Source organism: Myotis davidii, unplaced genomic scaffold (genome assembly GCF_000327345.1).
Source record: "Myotis davidii unplaced genomic scaffold, ASM32734v1 scaffold1596, whole genome shotgun sequence".
NCBI lineage: Eukaryota > Metazoa > Chordata > Mammalia > Chiroptera > Vespertilionidae > Myotis > Myotis davidii.
Genome location: NW_006287456.1, coordinates 481920 through 500287, shown reverse-complemented (window position 1 = coordinate 500287; position 18368 = coordinate 481920). Strand labels below are relative to the sequence as shown.

Sequence of the window (18368 nt, the reverse complement as noted above, 5' to 3'; positions counted from 1 at the left end):
AAGCTGGCAGGAGAGTGGTTAGGGGGTAAACAGGGTGGCAGGCAGAAGTGGTTAGAGGCAATCAGGCAGGCAGGCAGGCAAGCAGTTGGGAGCCAGCAGTCCTGTATTCTGAGAGGGCCTAAATAGGCAGTCAGACATCCCCCAAGGGGTCCCAGATTGGAGAAGGTGCTGGCTGGGCTGAGGAACCCACTCCCCTGTGCACAAATTTCATGCACCGGGCCTCTAGTTTTAATTATAATGTGTCTTGGAATGTGCCACTTTGGGTTCATCTTGTTTGGGACTCTATACTTCCTGGATTTGTAGCATCTATTTTTTTCACCAGGTTAGAGTTTTCCATTATTTTTTTCAAGTAGTTTTTCAATTCTTTGTTCTCTTCTCCTTCCAGCATTCCCAAGTTGCAAATGTTGGTACACCTGAAGTTTTCCCTGAGGTTCCTTGCACTATGTTCATTTTCTTGGATTCTTTTTTGTTTTTGGTGTTCTGATTGGGTGTTTTCTGCTTCCAAACAGCTGATTTGATCCTCTGCATCATCTACTCTACTTTTGCAATAGTTACATTTAATGTTTTTCTAAGGATGGATTATCTGGTAGATTTCTATTTATATTACATCATGATGTTAATCTAGTATATTTAACATGAATTTTTTGTGCAAAAATTTGAGGTTATAATTTAATACTACATCAATCTGCCATTTGAAAATCTCAACTAAAGACCACTCTCATCAACTAAAACCAGAATTAAAGGTGATCCAAGTGTTCTTAATTTAGAGGTAAAATAAAAGACAACTATCAACCATCGTGATAATCTGTCAATTATAGTTGTTTTGAGATACTTGGTTGGGCAGAAGCAGAGGAAGTCAAGGATTTACACATGTGAGCTGAAGAACTAAAATCTATGGCCCCAATTGATTTAACTAAGCCTGTTTCTTTCTCAAAAGGATGCAAAATATGAGGGATTACAAACACAAAGTTTATGCCTCACAACCCAAAGACAATCTAGGAAATCTGAGTAGGAAATGTCTCAGGGTTAAATTAAAATGCAAGCCCTGATTTAAAGATAAACAATACCACATTTCCATAAAAAGAGGATAAATAACAGCTTAAAGTTAAGTGTGCTCTCCTCTCCCTCCCCTTTCTTATTACCACATCAACCAAAAGAGGAAAAACATCTGCAACAAGATCTCAGCACTCATTCCAGACACACTGCAAATGAAATTCATATTCTACCACAACTGCCCCCAATTTCCAACTTTCACTGGACATTATATTAGCTTGGAGGGAAAGGAATGAAAGACATATTCATTCTTGTCAAAAGTAAAAATGGCAGGAAGGTAATTCAAAGAAATATTAAAGAATATCTAATCATCTAACCTAAAGATTATTAGGAAAATGTATCTTACATACTTCTTTCAAAGGCATCTTTATTCGACAATGAATATTTATGAATACCAACTATTTGCTAGGCACTGATCTAGTTGCTAGGGACTATGGAAACTCAGAAGGCGCCACCCCCAATGTGCCTCAGTCGTATGTAGATTATTTTGAGCTAAAGGCAACTGAGACCATGAGGGCTCCAGAGAAATGACTGTCCCCTCTCCCCGTCCTTAATTATCTAGAATTTAAATTAGGAGCCTGGCCCATGATAAGAGTTATCATCAGAAATGTCTTTTTATCAATCTACATGGCAAGACAAACTATTAATCACTGAACAAGGGCACTCTCTGCAGTGACCTTCTGAAGCCCCAGGGTACATGAACTCATCCCTAGCTCAGAATGTCATATATACCCACCAATGTTCCCTTTCTGTCTCTGAACCTCTCCTGAATATGGGTCTCTGACTCTCTCATGTACATGGAATCCCAATACATTTGTGTGTATTAAATGTGGTCGTTTTCTCTTGGTAATCTGTCTCATGTCTATCTGATTATTAGGCCAGCCAGAAGAACCTTGTGGGTAGAGGAAAGTTTCTTCTTCCCCCACGGGACACATCAAGGAATAAAGCAAACAAAAATTCCTGCCCTCACAGCTTTTTATGGAGCTTACATTCTAGCAACGGGGAGATTATATAATATGCTAGAAGATGATAAGGGGTATTTTTTAAGAAAACACAGCAAGGCAAAAGCAAATGGCAGTGTGCTATTGATAGTAAGGTGTGATATTAGCAATTTAAATTGTCTCATGGAGAAGCTATTATTTCAGCAGTCTTGTCAGAGTTGAGAGTGTGAGCCATGCAAATATATAGGAACAGACTATTCCTAGTCAATAATATTGTGGTAACTATGTATGTATGGTGCCAGTTAGGGTACTGAAAAATATTGTCTAACCACTAAGCTGTACACCTGAAACCAATACAAAATACAATTAATAGGAAAAACATATTCCAGACAGAAGAAACAATAAATGAAAAGGCTCTTAAGCAAAGCGTGCCTGACCTACTAAGAACAGCAAGGAATACAGTGTAACTATAGGGAAGAGCACAAGGGGAAGGCGCTGGGGGATGGGGGGGGGCACAACTTTGGCTTTTACTCAGAGAAATATGAGCAAGAACCAGAAACTTTTAAACAGAGGTATGACTTGACCTGACTTATGTTTCGACAGGACCACTTAGCGGCTGTGTTGAGAATAGACTATTATCCAAATGACAAATAATAAAAGTTTGGAAAAATGTCCTTTAAAGTAAATACTATTGCTTTCTCCCAAAGGTGTCTAAAACTGAAGATTTGATAGATAGGTACCTTTTCCCAGAACAAATAAACTAAGCACAGGAAACTAACCCATTCAACAAATGGATATTCTACAAAATACTCTGCTGGGGGTTGGAGGTCTGAGAGTATTTCCTAGGCTTCTAATGACAGAATTTAACTGTAGTTGGCCACCAAATTCTTGTGGAATAGTGTCATAGGAAAATATTCTAATGACAGGTAAACCCACAAATTCACTATGTGATTTATAATTGTCAATTAGCCAACCTAATGTTATATATCCACTGTTACTGATTTCAAGAGTTTATAGCACAATAATTTTATAATGCCTAGTAAAACTATGATATTTAATATTTTAAAATATGACTGATTAATTTGTTATAAATTCTAGCTCTAGAAATCATATCCCTCTCTCTATATATACCCCCTAGAGAACTAGCCTTTCCCCCAGATAATCAGCAACCTCCGAAGCAGACGAAGATAGTAGTCCAGACCTGACTAATGGTTACAAGGCCTGGACCTCTGGCTGACTAAAGATAACATCTTGACCTAAGCTATGTTTCAGTTGCTGAGCCCTAAAGCGGAATGACCCCTTGGCTACTTTTCTATGAGACTAAACAAAGGGAGGTCAGAAAAGACGTCAGAGCTGTCCTCACGGCCTAAAGAAATGATTACCCTTACCTCACTTCTGACCAATCAGCTCCCAGCATGATCCCAAACCCCCAACCCATAGTATCTTGTGATTTAGCCCTATATTATCTGTAACATATATGCCATCACAGAGTGGTTTTATTTAGAGCTAAAGTGCCCTGTCTCCGTATTGGAGAGACAATTATTATTAAATTATTTTCTCTTTCTATAATTTAAACTCCTGCTTGTGTATTTCTTTGGGCCAGTGAACACAGGCAGGCAGACCCAAAGAAAATCAATGGGGTTCTAGTAACAAATATCCTATTTAAATAAAAATACTAGAATATATAGTTCCAGAGACATGGAAGGATGGGACAGACTGGCTAATCTCAGATGGAAGGAAGGGAGGTGGGAAGAGATTGACCAAAGAATTTATATGCATATATGCATAACCCATGAACACAGACAACAGTGCGGTGAAGGCCTGAGGGGAGGAGCAGTATGGAGGGGGGTCAATGGGGGGGAAAGGGGGGAACATCTGTAATACATTCAACAATAAAGATATTTTTTTAAAAAAATCTAAAAATCCTAAATATTTTTGAAATTTCACTTATCCCAAAACCATCTCATGTAATATAATTTAGAACACAGGTCCAAAAACTGAATGAAAAAAAGAAAAAGAAACAATAGAGGCACAGAATCTAAAAGTATAACATATATAAAATCTTTAAAAATATTAAGTGTCTAGGTCAAAGAAAGTAATGGTTCTCTTTTATTATAAATTTGTTAGATCAACATCTGAACTCTTCTGTTCATTGGTGAGTATAACATTAAAAGAGACCTTAATAAAAAAGAACATTTTCGAGACAGAAATAGTTAAAAATAAAAAGTAATAAAGAACAGAAATATGAAAAGGAATAAAAGTAATAACGATGTTTAAGCTACAGACAAACAGGCCTTAGAGTTTGGAAAAATGGAGAGTAGACACACAAAAGATTACAAACATCAGAAGGGAAGCAAAGTTTTCATGATCTATACTTCACAAGGTAGTCCGAGGACCAGTAGATAAAAATGATAGAGGCATGGATTTTAGTGCAAAATAAAAAGGATAATAAATAGTTTTGCAAAAAAGAATCGGGTCTCTCTCTCTCTCTCTCTCTCTCTCTCTCTCTCACACACACACACAAACACACACACCACCACACACACCCTCTCACACACACACACACACACACACACACACACACACACACACACACTTTCCACCATTGAACATATCCAGCTAGAGTGGTAAGGATTTCCTGCATTAGGAAGTGCTTATATCTGATCATTTATAAGATCTCTTTCAACCTTAAAATTATCTGGTTCTAAAACATAGCAGGACTAAGTTCAAGGAAGTTTCCTTGTGCAATGATTGCACATGCAGGTATTCCTTAATGCATAAAAGCAAGACATTCCTGAAATTTCTGTTCATTACATTCTATTAGCATATTAATTTCCCATTATAAAATTGTAAATAACTTCCTCAAGAAAATTTTTGGCCATCCACACATAATAAAGTCGCACTTAAGAATATTTTTTAAATATGCATGTATTAGGAAAGCATTACTCAAGATAAAACAAGATAAAAATAAACGGCATGGTATATTGTATAAAGTGGAAGTAATATAAATGTGAAAATTAGCTCAATGCCGTGAAGATCTGACTATGTTCCTCTCAGAGTTCAATGTCCTTTAAATTATTCCTATATTTCTACAATCAATTGTATATAATGGCCTCTTGGTCCCAAAAGCTGTTATAAAATCACATGAGTTTTGTTCACTCTACTGTTGATCCCCTTTCTTTGAAGCTCTCATAGCAGCCCTGTAAAACCTTAAAAAAAAAACCTGTATTTTTTACTGGTAAGACCTTTACTTTCCACAAAATGGGCAGACAAATGCTTATTCATTTGAAAAGCATTTCTTAAGAGAAGTAAGCTTCTGCTGAGGACTGAGGAACCAATCAGGCTTTTATTGGCTGTGAGCTAAAATCCGATAAGCAATAGTATTTAGAAATTTTCCTAAAGTGAACTTAGGCATATATCAAGTTATTCTTTTCTTAAAAATTAGAGTGAAATTACATAAAGAAATGAGTAATATTCCAAAATATAAAGGCATGTATTTGTGTATATTATATACAATCAATACAACTGTTTTACTCACCAATTCCATTAAGTCTTTTAACTTCCCAATTTCTTCTGGAATGGATACCAGTTTATTATTACTGATGACCAAAACTTTAAGAGGAAGATCAAATAGGTATTTTGGCAACGTTGATAAAAGATTTCGACTGAAAAGAATAAGAAAGTCTTATTATGAAAAGTATGTCTGAAACCTGACACGTTATGCTGAAAAAGAACAAATCACCTCAAAAGTAAGTAAGAAGCTCTGACTAAATAATAACTATCACTTAATGAAAGCTTAGTTTGTATCAGACTAAAATCTTTATATGCACTATCTCATTTAATCCTCACGTTAACCCCACAAGATAGGTAATTATTAGAGACATTATACACCACCAGTTCTCAAAACCCAAAATCATTCTTCTGAGCTGAAGAATGCCAGAACCTTGCTCTCTACTATAACTTCACTATAATCATTAACTCCATGCCTTTAACAAGGATAAGGCTCCAAGGATGAATTTGCATGTACGACTATGTTTAAATTTATGAAAGAATGAATAGGATTATATCTTTGAAAACATGTAATAAGCCTAACTTATTTCCTTTTTCTATAAGTTTATGGTAGAACAGCCTACTAGCACCTTTATCACAGCTCAAAGTTCATACATTTTTATCTCTGTAGATACACTTAAATACAACAATTAACATTTATTGAGTGTTTACTATGTGCCAGGCCATGTTCAGAACACCTCACATGAATTAACTCAACTAACACTCACAACAATCTACTTTAGAAAGATAAATACTATCATGATGCCTATTTTACAGGTGATGAAACAGTGAAAAAAAGATATTAAACTCCTCAAAGTCATGCAGCTGGTAAGTGGGAAAACCAGCATTCATATCCAGGCTATCTGGCCCTGGGTTCCTTACCCTCAGACTACTGTGGTCACATTCATACACCAATATAGGCTGATCTAAATGATCCCCACTATAGACTGAATATGCTGTGCCCTCTCCTGAAATTAGTGTTGAAACCTAATCTCCAAGGAGATGATATTAGTTGGGGCCTCTGGGAGATGATTAAATGGTTTTAGTAGCCTTATAAAAGAGGCCCCTGAGAGCTCCCTAACCCCTGCTATCATGTGAGGACACAGCTAGATGGCCATCTATGAACCTGGATGCGGGTCCTCACCAGACACTAAATTTGCTGGTGCCTTGATTTTGGATTTCTCAGCCTCCAGAACTGTGAAAAGTTTCTGTTATTTTATAAACTACTCAGTCTATGGTATTGTTATAGCAGCCCGAATGGACTAAGAAAATCCTACCAAACTATATAAAGTGTACCATTACATTTACATACTATACCAAGCATTCATGAGCAATGAGCTATTATTTTTCCTGTTTTTCAAAGTGATATTTATAGACTTGTATGTAACTAACATTTTGTGTATTGTGTACAACAAAAGCCCAGTGTTACCCTAACAGAGGATTTCAAAAACTTTCACCCCATTTTATGCCTGCAGGAGACATCCAGAAACATTAGACTGGCTTTAGACCTGGCAGTAGACTTAAAAAAAAAAAAAAAAAAAAAGACAATGTTACTAGAACAGGAATCCTGGCCAGGCTGCTGGAATGTCAAGTATGCTAGGGGCCTGTCACAACTCTTGACACTTTTAGGATCAAGCAGGATGAAGCACACAAGGATCTTCCTGCATGATTCTACTTAAAAAGGAGGTAGTACACAGGAAGGGGGGAAGCTTAAAAATCATCTTAAAAGTTTCTCAAAGATATTTTCACCAAAATAAAAAATAAAGTACAAAAAATAATGGCATATACACAAACATTCTAATCTCCCTCAGATAAAAAACAAAACAAAACATTTAAAAACTGACTTATTTGCTTCCTTTAATAACCAGGTTCATTGAATTACCACAGTAAGCTTTCTGCAGAATTTATTTCTTTATACATAACTATAGTAAGTCATTAATCTTTACTTTTTTGGCCACATGTTTTAGAGACAGTCAAAGGAAGTCAGTCACTAGAACAAATGTTACTTCAATAGAGGTTGTTCAAAATGTCTGTGACTGTAAACAAAAATCAGAAGTTAACTTTTATAGATCAAAATAAGAAAGAATCAGAGAGATTTAATAAAGTTACAGGCATACCTCGTTCGATTGTGCTTAGAGTTATTGCACCTCCCAGGTGTTGCATTTTCTACAAATGAAGGCAAGACCCTCCACCAGCAAAAAGATACCTACTTTAATATGGTGGTCTGGAACAGAACCCACAATATCTCTGAGGCATGCCTGTATTCTAAGATACACCATAGGTGTTAATATAGAAATGTACTTCAATTTTGGACAAATCACTTTTTATTCCATAAAAGAACAAAATGAAACAAAGACGAACTTTCCTCACTTTCCTCAAACTTCTCCCATGCCAGGTCAAGGAAAGGAGCACCCAAATGACTGACATCTATGGAAATAAATCTCTCTCATGTATTTTAAGGTGTAAAGTAGTTTCGGTTAAAATAGTATGTACAACCAGGTGACACCACTGGGGGAAACATACATAATAATTAATATATCACAACAAGAAAGGAACATTATTATTTTTGTATGTTACTTATATTTACTACTTCCCTATATGGGAGTTTAAACAATTAACTTCGCTAAGGAAGGGAAATAAACTATCCCTTACAACTCAATAAAAAAAAAATAAGAAAACAATTCTAAAATTGTCACAATACAGCAGTTTCCATTCAATGTCACTCATTTAACAGGGCATTCTTATTCTTATTAAATGTTCACTCTGTTATAAATATAGGGTAATAGCTTAAGAATGAGATTTCTACAGCCATATTACTTTATTATAATCTTGGCTATACACACACACACACACACACACACACACACACACACACACGGTGTCTTCCAAAATGTATACATACTTTGAATAATTATTAATTCCAATGGGTTAAATCTGAAAAGAAATATCAATTGGGCTATCCACTGTTTAAGTATCTCACTTGAAAATGAAATGTATTTCATTTTTTATTTATTTTTATTTTAAAAAAAATATTTTTTATTGATTTCAGAGAGGGAGAGAGAGATAGAAACATCAATAATGAGAGAGAACCACTGATCGGCTGCCTCCTGCATGCCACCTACTGGGGATTGAGTCCACAATCCAGGCATGTGCCCTTGACTGGAATTGAACCCAGGACCCTTCAGTCCACAGGCTGATGCTCTATCCACTGTTCCAAATCGGCTAGGGCGAAAATGAAATGTATTTTAAAAAAACACTGCCTTAATAATTATTCAAAGTATGTTTCTACATTTTTTGGCATACACCCTATATAGAACTTTGGGCAAATAGTTAACTTCTCTGTGCTTCAGTTTCCTCATCTGTAAAAATAAAAGTACAGGGATAATAAAAGTACATATCTCAAAATGCTGTTGTGAACATGAGGTAATATGTGTAAAGTATTTGTAACACCGCCCGGCACACAGTAAGCACTTATTCAATATTAACATCAACTGTCATCCACCTCTTAATGTTCCACCATTCCCATCCCTATCTATCCATCCTTGAAGTAGCAATAGAAAGTCACAGGAGTGTGAAAATATCACATCGATTGTTTATTTAACTGAGAATGCATATAAATAAATCGGTATTGTGGTGCTATGATTTCAGTAAAACATTTCTGATGTAAAGCCTTGCTATTCAAAGTGATTTAAGGACCAGCAGGCATGGGCATTACCAAGAGGTTTGTTAGAAATGCAGGTCCCACTGCAGACCTATAAAATCAGAATCCTGTTTTAATCCCCAGGTGATTCCTGTGCACATTAGTTTGAGAAGCATTGCTCTGAAAAATAAGACTAAAGGCCAATACAGTAGTGTGAACATACAAAAAATACAAATAAGATACTACTGAGATAAATATAGGCTACATAGCCAAACCAAACACATTCCTTTGCTACTAAAAGGATTAAAACTATGATAAAAACCAAAATGTATCCCAAAAGTTACTTCCTTACCTAATGTTAAGGTATGTCAACATCTGCAGGTTTTTAATGGCTTCAGGAATGGTTTTAATGCAATTATGGTATAAATTTAATGTTTCAAGAGGTGCAAATAACCAGATATCAGAAGGAATTTCTGCAAAACGATTTCTTGAAAGGTCTGAAAAACAAAAGTAATGTTTTAGTGTCAAACATACACCTTTATCTGTGGTAATACAGAACTATTTTCATATTTGCTGAATCACTTAGAATCCAAGCAATTATTTAATGTATTATAAAACATTATTCACTATAACCTTGAAGGCATCCACAGCCAAATTTACATAAATCTACAACACAACTAAATTTCTTAACATGGAATTCGCAACCCACTGTAATTGGGTTTCTAGTCACTCTCATGGGTATGACCAAAGTCAACAACAGCTTCCATATCAACAACCACTCATCCACCTAAAAACATTTCTCTTCCCTTGGCTTGGAAGATTACACTTCTGGATCACTTCCTATTTTATCTCTGGCTACTTTTTAGTCTCTTGCTAGATTCTCCTCCACTCATATTGTGAATGTTGGTGTTCCTAAGCACTGTGCTATAAGGTACTCTTTCCTTCTTAAGATGCCCGGCTGGCGTGGCTCAGTGGTTGAGCATCGACCTATGAACCAGGAGGTCACGGTTCGATTCTAGTCAGGGCACATGTCTGGGTTGAGGGCTCGATCCCAGTAGGGGGCATACAGGAGGCAGCCAATCAGTGATTCTCTCTAATCATTGATGTTTCTATCTCTCTCTCCTGCTCCCTACCTCTCGGAAATCAATAAAAATATACTTTAAAAAAAGATATACATTCTGGTGGGTGATTTCCTCCAATCTCAGGACTAATGTATATTCATATACTGACAAATTTCAATTTAAAGATATGTCTGAACACCTAAATTCTGATCTTTAGGACTTCCTCTTGATATCTCTCAGGTACTTCAAATTCTACAAACGTCAAATTTGAACTGAAGATTTTGCTCAACAGATCTGTTTCTCTCATTTCAAATAATGTCACCAACATCCTGATGAGTTGCTCAAGCCAGAAACTTGGCATTCATCCTTGATTCTTTCCTCTCCTAAATTATTCCAAGTACACACAAATATACTTCCATTCGTTGAAGTTTTCACAAAAATAAAATCATGAAATTATTATAACCATTACACCTCTATCAAAGGTTTATATGTTAAATGAAATTCTGAAAAATATTTAGGTGATCATGTGACAGGTCAAAAAAAAAAACACCCTAAAGGAGTTTCTCAAAGCACTGTTGACCTTTTCGGCTGTATCACTATTTGTGGTGTGGGGCTACCCTGTGCACTGTAAAATATTTAGCAGCATCTCCAGCATCTACCCACTAGATGCCAGGAGCACCCTCTAGTCCTGGCAGCCAAAAAATGTCCCCTGGGGTGAAAACTCTCCTACACCTGTTGAGAATCACTGCCTAAACAATTGTCACACTAGCTAGCTACCTTATCATGGAAATATACTTTGCTTATACTAGCTTATTATACTTATTTGGTTAAAAACGTAACAAAATTATTTACCTCTGTCAGAAAAAACATCCACACTGTAGCTTAGCTACTGTACCTGATTTAGTTTCTGATCTGCCATCATAAGAACCGCCTCCTACTAATGCTCAACTTTCTCACTCTGAGGGGAGTAGTCCTATTTACTTAGCAAAGTAGTAAATTCTCTACTCAGAACATTAATATACATGTATTAACATTATATATAAATATATAAATATATATATGTGTGTGTGTGTGTGTGTGTGTATACTCACCTAGTGCAAAATTTTATAATTGGCAAAAGAAAACATCAATTGATTATACAATATGAAAATTAATTTGGATCCTTCTTCCTTCCACCATAAGATTCTGAATAACTATATAAAAGGATAGTCCGAATTACAAGGAACAAAAATCTGAACTTGAAACAGAATTTTCTCAGTATCCGGGCTTACCTACTCTAGACACCCAAGCATCATGCAGTTTTATCAAGGAAGAAAAAAATAAGTCATTGCTTTTTTTTATTTTACATTCAAGGTTGTGTCTCTTATTCTTATAACTTCAGAATCCTAGGAGTTAAAAATTACTGCTTACAATTAATCTGAAATTCTAAAAACAAAATTATGCCCAGTTTATTATTCTGTATAAACTCTAGTACTAAGTATCCAAAAATAATACAGTGGAGTAAATAAGAGGTAAGAATCAAGGACGGCACCCACGATTTGGCCTATCACTGGTAAGTAATGTCTACACTAATAAAAGGGAAACATGCAAATTGACCATCCCTCCGCTACACCCATCAGCCAATCAAGGCAAGTATGCAAAATAACCCAACAAAGATGTCGGCGGCCATGGAGCTGGAGCAGCAGGAGGCTTGGGTTGCCCTGGGCGATGGAGGAAGCCAAGCTTCCCACCCGTCCTGGCCACCGCTGAAGGAGTGGCTGAGGGCCTGGGCTCTGCTCAAGGAGGGGCTGGGGGCTTGGGTCACCGGGGGGGCATGGCCAGCCTGAAAACGGAAAACAGTCCTCAGCCCCTCAACTAAAGCTGGACATGCCCCCATGGGGTGAGGGTCCCTGCTGGGGAGCATGGCCAGCCTGCAAACAGCCCTCAGCCCCTCACCCAAGCTGGCCACACCCCCCTGCAGGGACCCTCACCCCATGGGGGTGTGGCTGGCCTTCAATACCACCACAGGCCCCTTGCCCAGACCATCCCACACCCCAAGGGAACCCCCCACCCTGATCTGGGACACCCTTCAGGGCAAACCAGCCGGCCCCCACCTATGCACCAGGCCTCTATACTAATAAAAGGATAATATGCTAATTAGACTGGGAGACATTCCAGGAGACCTTCCGGACGTTCTTCTGGACAAAGCTATGGTGGCGCGGCCAAGGTAGAGGCGAATAAAAGTGTAATATGCTAATTAGACTCAAGGAAGCCACCACAGCAGGGGCCATGGCAGAGGTGGTTAGGGGTGATTAGGCAGGCAGGTGAGCAGTTAGGGATGATTAGGAAGGCAGGCAGAATGGTTTGGGGTGATCAGGCAAGCAGGCAAGCGGTTAGGAGCCAGCAGTTCCGGATTGCAAGAGGGGTGTACAACTGCCGTTTTAGGCCTGATCCCTGTAAACCGGCAGTAGGACATCCTTCAAGGGGTCCCAGATTGGAGAGGGTGCAGGCCAGGCTGAGGGACACCCCCACACCTGTGCATTAATTTCATGCACCGGGCCACTATTTATTTAATGGAAGAGTAGGAAGTGGAACAAGATTTTTGTTGTTGTTATTGCTGTGGAGGGTTTTGTTGGGGGTTTTTTTGAAGCAGAGGTTAGAATCAAGGGTTCAGTTTTAAATGTGTATAAACCTGGTATCTGAAAGAGTTCCAAATGGGGGGTTGTAAAATGGTCAGTTAGTCAAGTTGATTCTGGATATCAGAAGTGAGTTCTAGGATGGCTATATAAAATTGAAAATTGTGGGAATAAGTTAGTACTATAAAATCATAGAAACAGAAGACAGCACCTAACATCAGAGTAACTGAATTAGAAAAGAATTCAATAATGGGCCATTAGGCTAACATTTATAAGCTGAGTAGACAAATCAACAGCAAGTAGAAAAGACTGAAAATAATGGTTAAGATAAAACACAAAAGTGTTCAAAGAAGTAATGGGAGATTAAAGCCCAAATATCAGTATTAATATTGAGTGGCCCAGCAGGTGTGGCTCATTTGGTTGAGAGTCATCCCATGCACTAAGAGGTCGCTGGTTCGATTCCCAGTCAGGGCACATGCCTGGGTTTTGTGCTCGATCCCCAATAGGAGGACATGTAGGAAGCAGCCGATAGATGTTTCTCTCTCTCTCTCTCTCTTCCTCTCTCTCTCCCTCCCTCCCTTCCCTCCTCTCCCTCCTCTCCCTTCCTCTTTCTCTAAAAAAAAAAAAAGCATTTTAAAAATATATCCTCAGGTGAGTATTTAAAAATAAAGTAAAATAATAATAAGAGTGATTTTAATAAAATAATTCAAATAGCCCTGTCCAGTGTGGCTCAGTTGATTGGGCACTGTCTTGTTGCCCAATCAACCGAGCCACATTGATTGGGCAAGTTGCCAGTTTGATTCCCAGCCAGGAGGGCACATGACCAGGTTTTGGGTTGGATCCCCAGTAGGGTGCATGCAGGAGGCAGCAATTGATGTTTCTATCTCACATCTATGTTTCTCTCCCTCTCCCTTCCTCTCTCTCTAAAAGTCAATAAAAAATATATTAAAAATAAATAAATACAATCATTTAAATAATATCAAGGTATTATTTTAATAATTTACATATTATTGTGTGATGCTTTATGTTATTTTGTCTTCAAAAAAGATTAAATTATAAAAATAAAAGTATTATGTGTTCCCTTAGGGAATTTAATTAAATTTACATTCATAAACTATTTTCTAGATGACTAATATATTTATTTAGTAAATACCACTTAAAATTATAATTATTATTCTAATTTAACTGAGTCAAATAAACAAAGCATAATAAAGTCAAAATTAAAATTCAAGCTATTATAAAGCCTCTAATTAAGGGAATCTTAAAGGGTTGTTCAGATTTTGAATCTGTATAAACATTCTTTCTAAGAATTGGGTAAACAGAAGAACAGTGCCAAAAGGAAAATACAACCATGTAAGGAAAGATGGGAAATTATACAAAACACTTTGTATCTTAATTTCTTGAACTACCTCGCACTAGCAGCATCTCCTATTTTCCTTTTATTAAAATAGGGGAAAGCACGAACACAAGTCCCCCACTTCCACAAATTATACAGTTGAGTTTCCCACATTTGGGGAAATTGCAGGGGCCAGCATATCCGGAGTGCAATGGGTAAGCCTTACCCTGGGAAAACCACCTTCATGATCATGGTGTCTCCCCTGCCAGGTATGTATCATCATATTTTCCTTTATTTAGTTTGACAATCTGTTTGAGGCAGCTCTGCCTAACTTTAAATTTTATCCATTATAACTATACATAAAACTCTGATTTAAATTTTTTATCTTATGATGTACAATTAAGGGAGTTTTTATAACATTAAAAATCATTTAGCCCAGCCAGTATGGCTCTGTGGTGGAGTGTCGACCTATGAACCAAGAGGTCCCTGGCTTGATTCCTGGTCAGGGCATATGCCCGGGTTGTGGGCTCCATCCCCAGAAGGGGGTGTGTGCAGGAGGCAGCCAATTGATGATGTTTCTCTCTCACAATGTTTCTATTTCTCATTCTTCTCTTTTCCTCTATCTCTAAAACCAATAAAAGCATATTTTTTAAAAAGTCATTTAATCAACATGTACACTAGAGCAACTAGAATAATATGACTAATAATGAACATACTACACTCAAGAAAAATAATGCCAAATTGGTATTTTATTTAATATGGTTCCTTATGGGGCGATTCATTTTACAACTTTAAAACCTGCCTTCTAATGAGACAAGTAGAACTTGGAGAAAGATAGTTATAAAGATGTTTCACCTTTCCCACGCATACACACACACGAAAAAGGAAATTAGAATTTGCTCCTTATCTTCCTGTAGGGAGCTGAATGGTGGCTCCTAAAGAGATCAGGCCCTAATTCTTGAAACCTGTGAATGTTGGTTTATAAAGTATAATTTTTACAGACGTAATTGACAATCTTGCAATGAGATTATCCTGGACCATCCAGATGGGCCCTAAATACCATCACATGTATCCTTATGAGAGGAAGGCAGAGGGGAGATTAGACACATTGAGGAGAAGGCCATGTGAGAATGAACGCTGACATAGTGACGGCGAACCTGTTGAGCTCGGCGTGTCAGCATTTTGAAAAACCCTAACTTAACTCTGGTGCTGTGTCTCATATAGAAATATTTTGATATTTGCAATCATAGTAAAACAAATATTTATATTATATATTTACTGAAATCTTGATTTTAGCCCCATAAGACTCATTTCAGACGTTTGGCCCCCAGAACTGTAAGAGAATAAATTTCTGTTGTATAAACCACCAAGTCTGTGGTAAACTATTACAGCACCCACAGGAAACTAACATACTTCTCAAAAATTATCAGAGTTAATGAGGGAATCTATAATAATTCTTTAAAATTAAATAGCTGCGTATTTATTTTTCTTAAGCATTAAGGGGGTATCTCAGTTAATTAGTATCCTTGAGAATAAGCACCTTTATAAACATTGAACTATTTTTCTTCTGTCCTGATTTTAATCATAAATCATATCAAGCAGTATTGGCAGTAACTCAACAGTAGACAGATTACTGGGTACTGTTTCCTGCCTCCCTTTAAAAGGCTCCTTGTAAAACTGCTGGGAGCCTGTTAGAGAAATTAATAGATCATTTTAAATAATCTGATCTAAATTATGTTCTGTAACACTCTTGAGCTTCAGAGGTCAGAGAAGCTTGGGAAGGGAGGAGAGAAGTCAGATGGAACTGAAATCTGTTTACTGCCTCCCAGCTGCAGCCACAGGAGCCACAGACGAGTCCATCTGCCATGCAGTGCAATTCCCGGCCTATTGGCTATGATTTCTGCCACGGTATAAAAAAAAAAACAAACGAGTTTCAGAAACTATACTATTATGTCAGCGATTTTCAACCTTTTTCATCTCATAGCACACTTCAACTAATTACTAAAATTCTGTGACACACCAAAATATGTTTTTTTTGCTCATCTGACCAAAACATAGGTATAATTTTGATTCGCTCACACCGAACGACTCTTGTTGTGCTGGCTGTTGTCATTTCTTTATTTGACAATCTAAGGAAAAAGAGGTCAGTGCCCCTGGCTAAGTGGTCAGGTAGTGCATGTTTTAAAAATTCTTGCGGCACACCATTGTGCCTGCAGCAGCATACTGGTTGAAAATCTCTGTATTATACTATAATACCTATACTAGCTTTATCTTAACCAGTGTACAAAAGGGTGTGCAGTTTTTGTCACAGACTGTTGAAACTTAAACTAAGATACAGTCTTCTTTAGGGGATATTTAATAATATAGATAGCTATAGTCTCTCATATTTTTTTTTAAGAAGCCTGGATAATATTTTAAAATCTGACACATTTTTAACTCTAGAAAAACGCCTAATGAAGTGTGTTGTTAGAACACATACTCATCATTAACAAAGGTATCATTATAGAATTTTCTGCTTAAAGAAGCGAGTATTAAGTGGAGAAATCATTTAAAATCAGAACTCTAAATTCACATCAAAATTGATCTAAGTGGAACTGGTGTAATTATTTCACACACACACACACACACACACACACACACACACACACCCCGTATATGCTAGATCAAAATGCTATAGGCTTTGCACAATTATTTCTAATCTTCATAACAACCTTCTGAGGTTGCTATTATTCCTCATTATGCATATGAATCAAAGACAAATTAAGTAGTATGCCCAATCTTTAAAAAAGTAGTAATAGCTGACAGCACTAAGGTTCCAAACTCAGATAGGAGTTCAAACCCATATTCTATGTGTGCTTTTCCACTTCTCCTACACAAGATCGTGACTTCCTGTCCCAGACTAAAAATAACTTGCTCGATTGGAACCACAAAGCAGGGTCAGAGAAATTCTAAATCTCCTAACCACATTCATATCCCAGGTTGCTTCTTGCAATAGGAAACAGAACATAAATCTTACTCCAAGTCCCAATTTTTAGTTATGAAAATAATGAACACTATTAGAAAGCTCTCAGCTGTTCTTAATTTACCAATTCAGAACTGTGTAGTCTGAGCCAACACATAGCTTTCTTGGCTCCTTGAAGAGTGGACCCTTATTAATTTTTCAGTATTTTCAACCAACTCAATAAACAAGGATTAAAGAAAATTCATTAAACAAATTTCTTCAAAAGGGTGGTAACATTTTATAGGAAAACCATTGTGCGGAGTACCTGTCAAAAAAATCTGAAGGAAAAGAAGAACAAACACCTATCCCCTTCTCAAACTGCTCCAAAATATTCAAGAGGAGGGAAGACTTCCAAGCTCTTTTTATGAGGCCAGCATTACCCTAAGTCCAAAACCAGGTAGACACTACAAAGAAAGTTATGGGCTAATATCCCTGATCAACACAGATGCTAAAATCCTCAACAAAATATTAGCAAACTGCTTCCGGCAATACATTAAAAATTTAATGCTCTAGGTCACTAGTTTTACTCCAGAGATCTCAGTCTTTGGTTTAACCAATATATTTGATTATCCTTTTTGTGAATAGATATTGCACTATATTCAAAGAACTCATTAGTAAACAAGTTAGTCATAATTCCTGTGTGCCCATAGTTGATAATCCTATATAATAAAAGCCTAATATGCAAATTGTCCCCTCGGGCAGTCATTCAACTGGGAGTTTGATTACTCGCTATGACGTGCGCTGACTGCCAGGGGGCGGCACAGAACATGGCAGGTGTTGGTGATGCAGGGCTGGCAATGGGTGGCAGTTGAGGCGCTGCCAGCCCTGATGGGCCTCAACGAGAGCAGGACCGTGGCGGGATGGTGGAGCAGGTGAGTGGGTGACGCCAAGTCAAGGTGGGTGCGAGCAAGGGCCTGATTGCCCCACAGACGGAGACCAGAGGCCCAGCCCCAATCAATCAACCCACAGGAGGGATGGTGGAGCAGGTGAGGAGGTGGCGCCAGGGCAAGGCAGGGTGCCATGTGGGGCTGCAGGGCTGTGAGGCTGGGGGTGCAAGATGGGGCCCAATCTCTGCAGACCATCCCGAGGGACCCCACCCGTGCACGAATTCGTGCACCAGGCCTCTAGTTTATGATAAAAACTCTAAGCAAAGAGCAAATAAAGACTTTCTA

General features: G+C 37.6%; 1 protein-coding gene across 1 annotated transcript in view; it reads right to left on the bottom strand.

Moving 5' to 3' along the window:
* Positions 1–18368, bottom strand: part of LRCH2 (leucine-rich repeats and calponin homology (CH) domain containing 2) — a 131839-nt gene that overhangs the window by 61993 nt on the left and 51478 nt on the right. Inside the window, exons 3-4 of the mRNA XM_006759219.2 lie at positions 9536–9680; positions 5533–5659 (exon numbers count right to left, since the gene is read on the bottom strand). Of these exons, the coding sequence (XP_006759282.1) occupies positions 5533–5659; positions 9536–9680 (272 nt within the window). The remainder of the gene's footprint in view (positions 1–5532; positions 5660–9535; positions 9681–18368) is intronic.